A 16,123-nucleotide genomic window follows, 5' to 3' on the forward strand; every position below is an offset into this window, starting at 1 on the left:
ATTCAGTTATCTCGTGACAAGCTGTTCGGTAAAAGCACTTCTTTTTTCGAGGGCAGTGTTGCCTTTAGTGCATCCATGATTTTCGCCATGGTGTTAAGAAATGTTATCTAATAATGTCAGAACCATTGATGGATAACCAGTAGAACATTGTGGCTGGCTGGATTGGGAACCACCGACACACAGCACACTCAAACAAGAGGTGAAAGCGAAGAGCTTTAAGTGATGCCCTCCTACTGTAAGACAAATGTTTTAGTTACATTGTTTCTATAAAAATTAAAATGATAGCAGTTTTACATTTGGTAAATCTATTAGAAGTTAACAAAGACTTTTTGATTATTAGAAAATAGCATTTCTTAGATCAAAACAAGAAAATGACAGGGTTTAAAAACTAATATGAAATCCACAAAAACAACACATAATTTATGAGTATGATAATCTCCATGTCATTGATGGCAAAACCACAGAATTCTCCCATCAACCTCTGAAGCACACATTATTCTGACTGGCCACTGGGCTCACATACAGGCATCAATTTTCAGAGTGCTTGTCTGTAGTAAGTGACACTGATAAATAGTAGCAATCTCTTTTGTTTCTTCAGCTATTGGAAGAGGAAGGGCAGGGGGAGGTCCCACTGCAAGGGCTGCATACATCAACAGAGTGAGATATCCTCATTGGATGAAGACAAATTTACCGAATATATGTACCAGCATCATGTATGTGGTGCATACATTTTAAATGTTGTTGTGGACACTGAGGGGAAACTGTGCGTGAGGTTTGTTTACAAGCTGCTATAAAACAACAAAATGAAAACCTATGAATTTGAATGGTTTACGTTAACAATATAAACATTAAGGCATTTGCTTCAAAAAGCCTTCTCCCTCATTTTTAAAACGGCAAAGAGCCAGAGAGGGTACTGAAAACAAAAGTGACTGTCATTTGGCGACTCAAGAATCCAATTACTGACAGATTAAAGGGTCATGTAAGCAGGGTGTAATTATACAATCAAATATTACTTCTAAACAGCACACTTTGACGTTGTTAATGACATTTCTTCCACTTAACTTTCTCAATCCATTTAAACCTGTCTGGCACTGCAAAGAGCATTTTCTGACATACAAATGGCTGCCAGTTACTCCTTGTGACTGTATAATGTGACGATACTATTTTTGACTAAGTGTCAGAATATTCCAAATGTTGACGGTATTTCTCCAGAGAAAGCAGCGCTCAGACTTATAACTAATGAAGTCAAGTACAAACACTTCACACTCGCCATACTCCAAAGAAGCCTCGGCCCAGGGGAAATTATAGATAGCTCTTGACCCATAATTCTACATGTTGGTGTCTATTCCAAGTTAAAGGAAAGACAGGAAAGGGATTCTGAGCTGCTGAAGACACTGCACAGTGTTTAGTCGATGATGATGTACTGTACATATGAGCCCTCACGAGATATGCTTTTACATATTAGGTCTTGAGCATATTTTTAAGTCAACTTCATTATTTATCTTAAAGCTCCCATGACTTCAATCCATGTTTTTAAGGTTTCAGTTTGTACATTATTATTTTACAAAGTCTCTTACACACACCACATCTGATTTCAAATTGCTATTGGAAAAAAGACTTGATAAAAAAGATTTTCAGTTATAATACATTTTAAGTAATTACATTTAATGCCATCCATGCCAAATTAATTATTATTGTCTGCATTCCATTTCCATTTGCCTGCAGTGCTTTTTCTGCTATGGAAAGGCAAGATGTCGATTCTTTTGACATTTCTCAATTGGTATCTGTTTCTAAAATAGTTTTCTTGTACAATAAATGGTAGATTGAGTTAAATCAATCTCTTGTCTATCGCAAAGGAACAACGCCCTGATGAGAATATTAACCAGATGCATGACAATGTAGGATCATGTGAAACAGCACAAAACAATGCACACTCTGAGCTCGTACACACGTGCATCCGACTCATACCTTTAACCTCTGTTTGATGTTATGAGCATGAAGACATATCCAACCACACAATGACTATGTACTGAATCACTATTCAGTACATGGTCATTGTGTGGTTGGATGGGTTCAAGGCTGAATCTCCTACAGTGCCTAAAATACTTTAATTAAATATAACACACATAGAAAGTGCATTTTAACTGATTTATATCGTTTAGTTTAATGTACTTGCGTAGTGATGAGGTATTGAGTTAATGTTCAGAAAATTCTTGTATGAATCATTTAGACATTTTCTGCGTGTGTTTACGTGTCTAAATGATTGTATTACTTTGGAAGGTATCTCCTATAATGCTCACCTTTCTTCAAATGCAATCTTCTGTAAATATATGCTCACCTCATGTTTGGAGTTGTCAAATGCAGTAAAGAATGGGTCACACAGCTTAAATAAGCACTGTAGAAATGTTTTCTGTCCTATGAGAGCTTTTTTTCTTTTTAAAGTTATAACATAAAGATTAAGGATAAGGTAATTTCCTGCAGAAAAAGCAAACCATGACTTTTATTTGAGACCATCAATAAAATGAATTTAATCCCCAGCTGGCCCTGGTATTCCCATCTTTTTACTTTTAGACAGCAAAGGAAATATTTTGGGGATTTAAAGGTTGAGTGACAGATCCTTCCACTGTATCCTTTGATGATTTGGGCTGATTTTCACAGCTGCTGGAAGGTCTTAAATACTTTTTTATGAATCTCCCTTTAAAGACCATTGTATTTATGGCACCTTCTTTCCTTAACTATTCAATAACTGTAGCACTGCTTTTGTTGTTTAGGTAGTTAATTTAATACCTATTATATTTAACTGTATATACTTTATATACACTGTATATACTTTGCATTTTTATTTATTATTTAATTTTCTTAAATGTAATATGTTCTGCTCTGCTATTTGTATTAAGTATGAAAAATACTCAATATATACATATTGAGTATTTTTCATATAACTTTGCTTGCCGCTGCTACAAACAAATGTGCCCCTGGGGATGAATAAAGTATATCCGTCCATCCATCCATCCATCTATTCTCTCGACACCGTTGGTGTCCATACTACTGGAAGTAGGTCTCATGTTTCTAGCCAGGTCCTAGTTTAATTTAAATTATGGTTACAGGCTACAATTCCTCCTAATTAAGTTTCCTTTCAATTTCTAAATATTTGAAAAGGTGTTCCATAATGCACTATAACTATGTTGTTAGTCTGTGCTGTGTTGACCACAACAAAGTGGCATGCAGTTCAAAAGATGTTTCAGCATTCTTATGTAGCCTAACCTTCTCGAACCAAACAGGCAAAGGATCCAGAGTTTGCTTAAATTGTACCAATTGAAGAAACACCACCTTATACCTATTCATTCATTCATTCATATTTCTCCACTTATTTCTATTGTTAAGTGGATGACACTCAGTTGGAAGTCAGTTTTCAAGATACAGTTTAGTTGTGGCCCATCAATTTCCTTCAGCTAAATTGCAAAACAAAAAAAAGCCCTGATTATATGCACTGATAGAGTAGCATCACATCAAAAACAAAGCTTAGCCTTGGTCAGGCTACACTAAGTCGTGTTCTGTGAGTAAAACAAGTGTAAAACACCATCCGGCTGATGAACAATATGCGCTGAGCTCTCTAGTGGCACCGCTATTACTGCGGTGGCAAAGTCAAGCTGATGATGCATGTTCACTGACATTGAAAGCAGAGATGTTTGGGTTGATTGAAGGCATACAAATACATTCTATCTCAAAATCCTGGTCTAAAATGATTAATGACATAGGCGTTGGTGGCTGGAGAGAAAGATAATTCAGATACGTTTGTATTAAAATCAACCTGACACAATAACGGCATTGGGGACAAAAATTGGATTTTGAAAAATGGAAATTAAAAGTCCTGAAACCTTGACAAAATAAAAGATCTGTGGCCATGACACATTGAATATCAACACATAAATGCACAACTGTGTTTCAGCTGTAGTGCTGACATTCAAGCTGACACCGGTATCTCAAGGATTTTGAACACAAACACAAGCACAAGCCTGAGGACCCGCCGACACACACACACGCACACACACACACACACCCACACATACAGAAAACAGACACGCAGTGTCGTGTATGGGATGACAAAGTGAAACCTCCTTGGCAGAGCAGGCTGATAATCAGACAGGATGTCCAGCCATGCTCCTGTGAACATACTGGGATTACACCGTTCAACTCACTCTGATGAAGAGATGTAGCGCGTGATAGTGGGAGGAGATGAAACTGTGCTGCAGAAAGCAGATCGGATGAATTCTCCCACCATGGCTGCAGGGTGTGTGTTGAAGATGTGGGACCAGAGTCAGGCACAAACCATCAAAAAGGAAGACCAAAGCTGATGTTTTCTTACCACTATCTTGAGCACAGAGCTGAAGATCTTGCTGTCCTCCGTCATGCCGCCTATGTAGAGCCTCCTGGAGAAGACGGGAGGGTGGTCATTCTCATCCTGCACCTCAATGAACACCTTGGCTGTGTTAGCTGCAAATAGCAAATGGAAACAGCATGCATTCAAGTCCTTTGGGGTGATACAGATCTAGTATATAGCACATTATAAGCCATAACACCACTTCAATTCATGTGAAACAAATAACTCCAGTCTGTGTACTAAAAAAAACTAAAAAAAACAAAACTATTCAAGCATCTGATAACCCAGGTTTGCTGCATTCTCCCATAATACAAATTGGGACACACATGGCCAGGAAGTGTATATCGTCTCTCTAGCTGTTGAATAAACACGTCTCTGAAGTCAAACGAACTGGCGTTGGTCAAATGTTGCATAATTTAGCCTCAAAATTGTCATGTCAATATAATTTTTTCACGGCCATCAGCTGGTCCACAACTTCAAAAGACAGCTTGAAATCACTTCCCAGAATATTTTTGAAAGTTAATCATCACTGAAAACATCACAGTATGTCTTCAAATAAGATCCTGTGGCGGGCCATTGGCATTTTGTCCGACCCATTTGGATGGGTGGTTTTCACCAATTTTGAAATTGAGTCAGATTCACCTAGCTTCTTAAATCCGACTGAAAATGTGGGAATATTGATGCTATTTGCTTGGTGTCATTCTGACCAAAAGTGAACTGAGTGAATTTGATAATAATACCACTCTTCATTTATTAGCAATTTTCAACGACTTCTTGAAGTGGATTTGTAATTGCATGTTGTAAAGAGACACAATTCCCTTAGTCCTACCTCAGAACCTTCTAATGGAACAGTGTGAGCAGCTATTTTGTTGAAGCGTAGAACTTTGAGTCAATAATGAGGAGGTTCATTTTGTTTTGATTACAGCAAATATTTTGAATCGAGAGAAACTAGGTCTGAAGTGTGTTGATGACTGCACTCACATCCCCACGATAAGTAGATCAGAAAAACAACTGAGCAAGTTTGCATTTTGTTTACCAACCAATTACTGAGAACGGTCACACTTTGAGTAAAATATGGCTCCGTGAAATAATACAAATGATGAGGAAATCTTGCCTTTTAATCCATTAGTTTTAAGTAAGGTCTACCTGGCATCCTTTTGTGTTGGAGAGTTTGTTTCCCGGACTACTTGCTGCACTAAATAAAAGGCTCGGAAAGTTAAACTGGCAAGCAATTTGCACATTATAAGGAATAACAATTTGAAGGGCAGCCAATAATCAAGCAGCAGATGAGTTAGTGGAAACATTGTGAAAAAAAAAAAAATGGGGAAAGGCGGTAGAGAATTTGTTATTGTAATAATACATTTCCTTGTTTAGTGGTCTTTTTGTGTGGCTTGTAAAATATGATTCCTGCCCCTTTAAAGGAAAAACACACATTCTGTATATCGAGTATAAAAATGTGTGCCCCTTAATTTGTCAGAGTTACACCTATGCAATGAACAGCAACAATATACAGCATCCTTCCAACGATGCAGCTTAGGTCAAAAATATGCAGTGTCAAGGACCATTTTCTTCTGCCGGCATACACAAATGTAAAGCCATATGGCATTGGCGCTAAGGATGCGCCAGGGGAATTGGACAAACAAAAACACGGCACATCAAATTACAGGCACAAAAGCTGGAGTGTGGAGGCACAGAGGGAGGACTCCAGGGGATGGAAAAGAGGTCTGAAGAGTTTCTCTCTCTTCCCTCCCCTTTGTAGAAAGTGGCTATATTTCATCCTCGGAGTATCAGGGTATAAAACATAAATACAGCTCTACTCATTCCTCTCTCACACACTTACAAAGATGCATGAAAGAAACCAGTCCATTAAGAGAAGGCACTGCTGCTAAGGCAGAGTCAGCTTGACTGTGCCGAAGAGTTTATCATTTAGAAAATCTGTTGAATTAAATCAAGTCGTATTCTGGATCATTACATGTGTGTATGTGCATACAAATATCAGAGTATGCAGGCTTGTGCGTACATATACAGTGTATTATTATTAACAGGGCTAAAAGAAAAATAAATCTATCTGACAAATCAGTCCAGTAATGCTCTGATAATTTCAACTCAATACGGAGAAGAAAGAGTCACACAGCCCTGATCTCCGGTACAGTAACATAAGTGAGAAAAGAAACACTGCCAAGAGAGGATGTCAGCCTGTAGATGCCAGGGAAGTTCAATCCCCTGCCAGAGAGAGAGAGAGAGATAGTCCTCTACTTTACATATATCAGGCAAGGGAGTGCGCCTGCGTATTGTGTACTTGTGACTGCCGTCATTTTTTAGTATGCGACAGTCAGATAGTGCTAGAAGGAGAGATGCAGGTGAACTAGGCTATCGATTATTCTGTTCAAATGGCTCGAGAATGAGGCATGAACCCAACTTGTTGTGAGTAATTCACAAAACTGAGTGAGTTAACGGTCCACAAACAAGCCTAATGATATTCTACCTGAAGCATGGCCAAAAAAGAGCTCAACCAGCATCTAAAACCTCCTTTCTGACCACATGTGCCTCTGACTATTAATGCTTGTTTCACACAGCAATTGGCCAGGTGTGATACAAAGTAAGTGCGAACTTGTCTCTCCAACTCTCCTCAAGTATAGTCCATAGCTTTCTTGGGGTGTACAACCGAGTGCAACATCATAAATGGCTTTGAGGGGAGAACATATGTGCCACTAGCCCCCCTCGTGCTCAGACTACAAAGATACGCCAAAGACACTGCAGTCTTGGACAGCGATCGGGGAAGCAGTTGGACGCCGCCAGGGAGAGGCGGTGACAGCAGGCTTTTAGCTTCGCCTTTGGATGTGGTCATTGTCGGCCGGCACGCTGCACAATCTAGATTGCCTTCAGAATGGTAACACACGGAGGGAGCACTAACTGAGAATTTGCAATGATTAATGTTTCGTCACCCACCCTCGTTTTTGTGGGAGTTTTTACTTAATTAAAACAAATGGGCTATTTCTGATCATTAGACCTTTGTGAGGAACTTGGACAGGTCTTTAGTGATTTATGACATGCTGTTTTTTAAGCAGATAGAGATAAATCATATCTCACGGTTATTTTTAACAAACACCATCACTGATGCATTTATCATATAGTACTCAACTTTTCACATCACTCGCTGTCTAGCAGTGACAGCTCTACACAGAGCTAGCGCTCTGTGGGTAGAATGGAGGTCGGTCAAATATTAAACACATACTTAAAGCACTGAATAACAAAGGAATTATGAATAACTACTGGTACTGCAGCACAGTTACTCAAATAACATGACAATTCATTTTAGTCTGAACTTTTGAAAATGCCATCGTGGTCAAAAAGAGTCAGACAAACAAGCAGACTGAAGTGTGAAACTGAACAACCAATTACAGGCTGCAGTAAACCTGCCAACAAGTATACAGATGGATCTGTGCAGTGAAGAAAGGAAACAGTGCATAAAGCATAAAAGTGCACACTGTGACACAATGTTTTCCTAGTTTCTGTCCAAATCTGCAGTTTTGATAGCAGACATAGATTGAATGTGTAATGGGGCAGAATTAAGCATGCAATAATCCACACATATGTGCAAACATATAATGCAGGTACAAATCTAAATAAATACAAGGGTTAAATATAGGCTGCAATACAATGTTTAAAACTGAATTGAAACTGTCACAGTGAGGGAATATTATGATTAAATATATAATGCAGCATCTGGAATAATACATAATTTCCTTCCTTATTTCCTACAACACAACTCACCCTCCTTATTCACCCATTCATTGGATGCTATTTCTTACTTTTTGAAGGAACCCGCAGGTTGGACATGACAACCAGCATAGAGTCTGCCTGGACCCGGAGGACATAGCTGGTCACATTTTCATAATCCAAAGGTTTAGCTGTGGAGATGACGCCAGTCCTGTTGTTCACCCGAAAATGACCTAGAAACAAACAAAATCAGAGCACATGAGTGGACATAGGACAAAAGTACCATAATGGATGAACGCACTGGTTACTGGACATACAGTATTGTTCTGGTCAGAGCTGTATGGCTCGGCTTTGTTTGCACTTTTGGCACAACACATCTATCAGTCAATATTGTTAAAGCGTGACTCTCAATGTATTACAACTGAATGCATTTATCCCCCCCTCACAGGCCAATCTTGGTTTTTAAGTGTGGAGCTAAATGGAGTCTTTTTTAGCACCATCACAAAATAAACATGCACCAATGTTGAGTTAAATTATCCAGATGCTAACACAGTTGTACACCTTTACACATGTGCTGTAGGAATACTAAAAAACAGGATTTTGCAGTGGCAGGCCTGAATAAACAAGCAGTTGATGGACAATAAAGAAATCACATAAAAGGCGGCCTTAGTGGTTTTTATCTTCTTCCACTGCTATGGGCTGACCCTTACTGCACTGTGGTGTGGTAAAAAGACCGTGCTTCAAAATGCTTTGGATTTTCCTGAGAATATTACTGCAAGCGGTCTCGTTAGGTCTCAAGACTGCCATTTCCAGGAGCATCTCGGGAAAAGGGATTCTAGCTTGCGGGTCCATTTGAGGTGCACGATAGGAAGGGGTTACTGACTGACAGCTTCTTACTGCACTCTTCGCTCTCTCCAGCTCAGAGCTACGTCTACTACGTTTTTCCTAAACACCTGCGTTAACCTCACACATGTCTGGTGTTCTCTCTCTCCCAGGGCGTAATTATGCTCTTCAGACTTCATTTCAGTGTGAAAAGCAGTCTACAGTGGCAAGTAAGTGTCAAAACATTCTACTTCCAGACAAAGACAGGACAAACCCTATGGCTATGACGTACATCTTGCAATATTCTGAATACGTATTTTAAAATTGGTTTCTGTACCTTTTGACGCACATATTATATTGCAATTTTTGTTGACATCTACAGTTGTCAGTTGAGGGGCAAAAATGGGTTTGCTTTATGTAGAAAAATAAATGAAAAACAGGAACAAGAGGCCTTTGTTCCATAAACCCAGAGGCTGCTATTCAATTTGAGTGTTTGTATGAGTGCTTCATTGACTTCATGGTATATGATCGGTAGCACATACTGTACCTCGTTCATTTCCTGCCACAATGGAGTAGAATATGGTTTGATTGACAGCAGCAGCTAGAATAGTCCCTACTGGTGTGCGAAGTGGAGCCAGCTCACTAACCACAGCAAACCTGGAAAAACAAAGAACACAAATCATAAAGCAGTGATCATTTCAGATGCAAATTTCACAGATACAGTATACAAATGGTTAAGATTCATAAAAAGGTTGGCATAGAAGATACCATATATCCATGTCAATTATAAGAAACAATACAATGTTTGGAATAAAGTCAAACTAATTAATCAGGATTGACTTCAATGCATTCCCACTTTCTACGAAATATTTTTCATGCACTGGGATATTGTAAATGATTAGGAAGAAATGTAACCATTTTTAATAATCATTTGTAATATTTTGTAAAGAACTATTTCTCAGAAGCATTTATTTTGCCTCAAAGTGTGCTTAGTGGCTTCAATTCTGTATTTATTAGCAAATACATTTATTTTTCAGCTTTTTCCCAGTCACTGAAGGAAAGTCTTGTTGTCTATTGTGTATTTCTCAAATCTGCCTGATCTGCCTTTTTTTCTTTCTTAAATCCTACTTGAATATCTCAATAAGTGTTAAAAAAAGAGGCACCTATTGTTCCAATGATTTAGTTATTTATTTCTTTTGCCATTTCTTTCAATAGTTTTACTGTTCACTTTAACTTCACTCAGGTCTCCTGATAATGATACGTCGCGCTATTTTTTTTCCCTTTTTGGTAGATAAATAAGTAAACTATTTTCTCTAAGGGAGCACATTGTAGGTTCAGGGAAAAAAATAACGACTCATAAATAAATTATTCACAACTGCTTTGACTGATGCCATATCTTCCCACATATTCATTCAATAATAACTACATCGTGAGGCGGATAAGCACGCTCAAAAGGCAAATGCTGGCTTTGTGTCTGAGAGTGGAGGCAAGGAGAGCTGAGCTATGAAGCACAGCTCTCATTTTCTGTCAGCCTTTGCCTCGATTGTCAATATGGTCAAGAGCTTTGGGTAGTGACCGCAAGAATGAGATTGAAGATTAAAGCAGCTGAGATGAGGTGTCTCTGCAGGGTGGCTGGTCTCCCTCCACTTGATAATGCGACTAGTTCAGCGGTTCAAGAAAACCTTTGTATTGAGCCGCTGCTCCTTTGTGTCGAAGGGAACCAGCTAAAGCTGGTTCCAGCTCCTAGTACGGCGCCCCCTGACAGCTTTCTTACAGGCGGGTTTCAGAAACAACCCAGTAGGAAGTGACATCAGGATAGACCCTGCATATCTTGGAAGAATAAGATCTTTCAGCTTTCCCGGAGAGCACTGTTTTTTTTTTTTTTATTTACCAGGAGGGAGCTGGATATTAAGCGAAGATCTTTCGAACTTCCACATGGACTATTTTATAATCAAACCAATAACAAATATCCAAACAAAAGATGTGATAGTGAATGCAGCACAAATTTTTATGTGAAACGATTTGAGTGTTTTTTTCACTGATAAGTGAGACTTTGTATCAGCTAATGACTATACTTGACTATTAGGCGTACAAGTGGGTAATCATCTCCGACATGATTGTCACTACTCTCCACAGGAATAACTGTTGCCATAAATGGCAGGGAACCCTGTCTTGGCGGTGTGTCAGCATGGGCTGATTTAAGCTGATAATGTCATCTCGCTGTGACACCCCTCTTGTGATACCGTGACTGCTTTCTCACTTACACTCTCGTCTCTGCATAGGTGTGCACACGTTTTTGCATGCATGGTGGTACGTTTGCTTTTGCAGTTTTCATTTAAAGTTTGACTATTATTCACAGCAGCAGTCAGAAATCTGTGACAACGTTGTGGGAGTAACATTTCCAGCATAATATGTGACAGTCAGGTTCTATTATGCAGTCAATATCAGTGTTATGGGGTATTTTGGGGTATTTTTGGGAGAAGACGCTATCTTGGCAGACGGGGGGTGATTAGATGCCTCCAGTCCATATTTATACTGTAACATGTTAGTCAATGCTTCGACTTCTCTCGTCTTTGCCGACCCCACAGTTGCAACACATTTTACTTCATGAAAATTGTCCAAAGAACAAAAACACGGTCAGGCAAATTTTCTCCTTCAGGGAGTTCTGGTTATTTTAGGCACTTGTGGGAGGTTTCACAAGGGAGATTGAACCAATTCCCAAAGGGATGAGATGAAGAGTGGGTAGAGCTTAATTCACACAGAAACAGAGCATTTGGAGAAAGAAATGCAGGTGTTGAGGCAACAAATGACACCGTCTTCACAGGAGTAAAACAACACAGTAACTGTTTAGACAGTTGGCAGGTAAAAACGTCACCATAGAATATGTGTTTACCTCTCTCAAAGTGTCAGAGGCATACAAGTGTGCCAACAGAAGTTCTTGAAGGACATTTGAGTGAAAAAGATCCATCTTTCCATCCAGAGAGCTGTAACCAAATAATTGCGCTCTCTGTGGCATCCAGGAACAATGAGCTCACAATGCTCAGCAGTGACAGGACCAATTCATTAAGGTTGCCTTACCATAAGTAGATTAACTGTACAGGATGGTATATAGGCCAACAAGTGTGAACGATGCGAGCACAACAAAGTGTATCACAGCTCAACATGTGCCTCTAAATCAGTCACATACATGTGCTATTCATTATATGCATGGGCCTTTACTTTTAAAGCACTTTTAAATGTATGATATCTGTCCTGGAGATTGCCAGCCTAAAGGTGGGTGTGTCATTGGTCAGATGAGACTGTTTTCAACACACACTCACAACACAGATTGAACGAGTCTGTGACTATTCAAGTGCCTGCTGTGTAGGCCGCTGCTCAACAGGGTTTGGATTTTACTTTAAGTGGTTGCTTGCAATACAATAAATAGAAATATCAGGGTGGATGATGTGAACAATGAGGAATCATTTTATTGGATTGCTTGTCTATATTTAGTGAAGGTATGAAACAGTGAAGCAAATAATCATCTTTTTCAACCTTGTTGTTACCATTTCCTGCTGTCCCTGCAAACACTTAAAATATGTCCACCATTCAATATAAAAGTCAGGAAGTGTCAACCACATGTGTAGCATGTCTGAAGCCTGGAGCAGGGAGTTCTTTGCAGCCAGAAAAACAAATTTGGACCTCAGTGTGAGTGAAACTGAGGTGGAGGCAAGCAGCAACCACACAGCTTTTTATAGGTTGAAAGACTCTCCAAACAAGGAAAAAAAAAATGCCCCCAAAATAGTTTTTTGAGCCTTGCTGTGTTATTAATAGCCACTTTCAAAATCACTACCAGATATGACAAACCACATTTAAAATTGTGACATCAAGTCACTGAAACCCCAAATGCATCGAACAAATCGGCTTCATATAAAAATAGATTGTGATCCTACATGTCTACGATTGCTCCCAGCTCAATTCACCAAACTCTTTTAACCGCATAAACTTAAATTGCTCATTTCAATCTGATTAACAACACCTGTTCATGGGGCGGTTTGCATTCATGAGATTTGATCATTAGCATACTCAATACCTCCAAATTGCCATATAGGGTGAGGGGAGCAGAACTAGAACGACATACAGCATGTGTAGTGAATAGATTTACAAAAAGTTGGATGCTTCTGTGGCTCTCTAAAGCAAAGCAGTCCATGATGAAAGGAAGTCAAGGGGATGTGACAATCACAGACAGAGAGATGACAGAATATTATATAATAGGTGAAGTCACAGAGAGTTTGTTTTCCTCGCAGCTACCGACTGCTGTTGCCAAAATATGACAGTAAAATCATTGAATCCAAAAGCGAAGATAAACATAAAACATAAAATAGACATAGTCTATGTGTTGATTCCACATTACGTTCATTTTCATTTATTTATTCATATTTAAGTTGATTTCCCAACACTATTACGGCGTTATAAATCAAATCAGTGTTTTATTTTTCCCTTGTGGAGAAAGGTAGCCTGTACTGACTACTGCTATTGCTGACTCGTACGACAGGTCTGAACCATTTGTCACTTTCATCATTCCTAAAAAAATATTCAACACCAGAAAAATTAGTGAAATTGGCGAATGTTCCAAATTCGCACTTTTGGACAAGTAGTTCTTGCGTGAGGCTCTATGACTTTCAACAGAGATTCTGGGCCTTTTCCAAAAATATTTCCAAACATAACATTTGCTTGGAGCAATCATCTTTGGTGGTTGCAGCTTTGGTAAAACTGTAGTCTGGAAGAAGGCTGTGCAACCTGTGCTGACCCATTCATAGGTTTGTTTTCATACTGTCCTCTGAGTGAGTGGGCTATGAATCTCTGTGTAATGCTAGCACTGGGCTGCACGATGCGATTGCCAGGAAGAGGCAGAGCTGACATGTTATCACTTCCCTACAAAGTAGCTCTGCCTGAGGGTTGTAAGCTGCTGAGAAATGCCAAGGGAGGTGTACAAGTGTATGAAGAGTGCAGATTAGTATTAGGGTCTATTCACATGTACACAGAAAGGATGACAGACAAGTTAGATACAGTAGATGCTGATAGGTAGATAGACAGATAGAAGAGCAGACCAAAGGGAAATAGACATATATGTAGTATATGTCTGGTAGGCACATATGAGCTGGCAGATATACTGAGACTTGAAAAAACCGAAGAAGGTAAATAAATTGTGTATTCAAAAGTCAAGTGGTGGGCGAATTCAATTATGCAAAATGCAATACCATGTACTAGTGAGCAGGGCCAAGGCCACTTTTCATTCCTTTAATATTCAGATGAGGAAAAAGCCCATCCAGAGCGAGCGAGAGAGGGAGGGAAGACGCTGACATGTCTACACGCGGCAGAAGAGAGTCTTGGTGTCAACATGAGAGAGGATGAATGACATGCCACTGAGAAGCGAGGGCGGCACACAGGTGTCAGCGAGCACTCTGCCCTAGGGCCAATGGCTGAGTGATGCTTACGAGACAAGGCAGAGGCGTAGAAACCTTGTTGTGCGCCACGGGGGCCTCTGTTACCGTGTTGACTCTCTTTCTACCTTGCCTTCTCTCTCTATGCGTGGATTGCATCACAGAGTGAACAAGCGGCGATGGACACGCCGGGAGATACGAGGAGGGACCTCGCTGTGTGCAAGTCTCTGCTTCACTCCGTGTTCTTCTGCTGGACGCAGTGCCGAATAAAGGTCTTGAGCAACAACAAAGACGGATATGAGTCATTTCCCTTTAATGTGCACGCTAGCAAACATCATAACCATTGTGCGGATGCATGCCCATATAAAGTATACGACCTTGGAAATGTGTTGCAGCACATTTCTGCCTGAATACTGATGGCTGTGTTGCATGGCACATTTCGTTCAGCAATTATGAATCAGCCTACTTCAATGACTGTTAAATTGGGAAATGTGGTTGAGAGTTGTTAGCTCGCTGTTATGTCACCCTGGTGCTAACTTATTTGTTCCTGCCTGGAAGCATATTGGGAGAGTGACAAACATACTCCTCTGACTTGAAACAAATTACACATCGGGAATGCATTTCAGCTCCTTCTCAAACATAAGCACACAAAAATGAAAAACATTGCTGAGTCCAGAACTCATGTTCTCTATAAAAATCACATTTCTAAATGATTTTGACAGCAAAGGCAAAGTCAGCTTAGTTACACAGCATGATTTACATATGAAACAGCCTTTTAACCTGAATCTTATTATGGGTTTTCAAAACCATTAGCTTATCTAAAATTTAAAAAATGACTTTATTACTTAAGTATTGCATTTAATCACAGTATCATAGTTGCAGATGTTGGAAACTGTATTGTATTGTAACAATGCCAGCCAGCAACTGTAAATACTGCATCACGTGTATCATTTCAAAAATGCACAACTGCTCTTTGAGAAAATTACAAATATTGGTTTTATACCATGCAACTGAGTCTTTAACATATGTATGTGCTAAATGTCAATCCTTGCCCAATGCATTTTCTTTTCCCCCCAATATGGCAGGCCATTAAAGTTCATGCTGAGATAAAGAGTGCACCATCACTTCTTTGATGTAATGTTATCCTCGTGTTTGAGCTGTGGAGTTTTATTGACTGAAAAGTGAACTTTAAAGATTATAGGTTATGTTTGACAAGAGGAGAAAGGTAAACGGGAATCAGAGATAAAAAGAGCTATTACCATATTCAGAAACCACTCAAAATATTCAAAAGGTTTTGGAAGATAGTGCAAAGTCAAACAGCCAGCGATTTCATTTGTCAATCCTCGGACTAGAATATACAATTCACTCTTGCCAGAGTGGATAAAAAACACCCAACTGTGAAGGCAACATCCCTAATGGCCCAGCGGGGTAAAGGTTACTGCATCAGTGTTGCCTGTCAGAAAGTACAGATTAAATTGCATTAATACTTCATAAAGGATGCATGAGCACACCTCCTCCACAAGAACTGTGGGCCCACTAAAATACCAAACTGCTATTGAATGAACATAAATAAAATCCTTGAACAATATAATGTGTCATGTGGGATGGTGGATGAAGGTCCTGCTGCATTTTGGCGCGTTATATAAGAAGCTCTTGATATGATGTATATGGGTTTGTATACATCAGAGTGCAGGGTATCGGCAGGGTTACACACAGTATATACTGATAGATAGATGTGTGAGGTGGTTTTCAACCCCACAACAGATGTAGTCTGTGA

General features: G+C 39.5%; 1 protein-coding gene across 1 annotated transcript in view; it reads right to left on the bottom strand.

The window, feature by feature from the left end:
* LOC306746926 (protocadherin-15-like) overlaps nucleotides 1-16,123 on the bottom strand; it is a gene marked incomplete at both ends in the record, with an annotated part of 133,932 nt that overhangs the window by 21,968 nt on the left and 95,841 nt on the right. Inside the window, 3 exons of the mRNA XM_079229912.1 lie at nucleotides 4,367-4,494; nucleotides 8,194-8,334; nucleotides 9,471-9,580. Of these exons, the coding sequence (XP_079086038.1) occupies nucleotides 4,367-4,494; nucleotides 8,194-8,334; nucleotides 9,471-9,580 (379 nt within the window). The remainder of the gene's footprint in view (nucleotides 1-4,366; nucleotides 4,495-8,193; nucleotides 8,335-9,470; nucleotides 9,581-16,123) is intronic.

This window comes from Taurulus bubalis (assembly GCF_910589615.1).
Source record: "Taurulus bubalis genome assembly, chromosome: 14".
NCBI lineage: Eukaryota > Metazoa > Chordata > Actinopteri > Perciformes > Cottidae > Taurulus > Taurulus bubalis.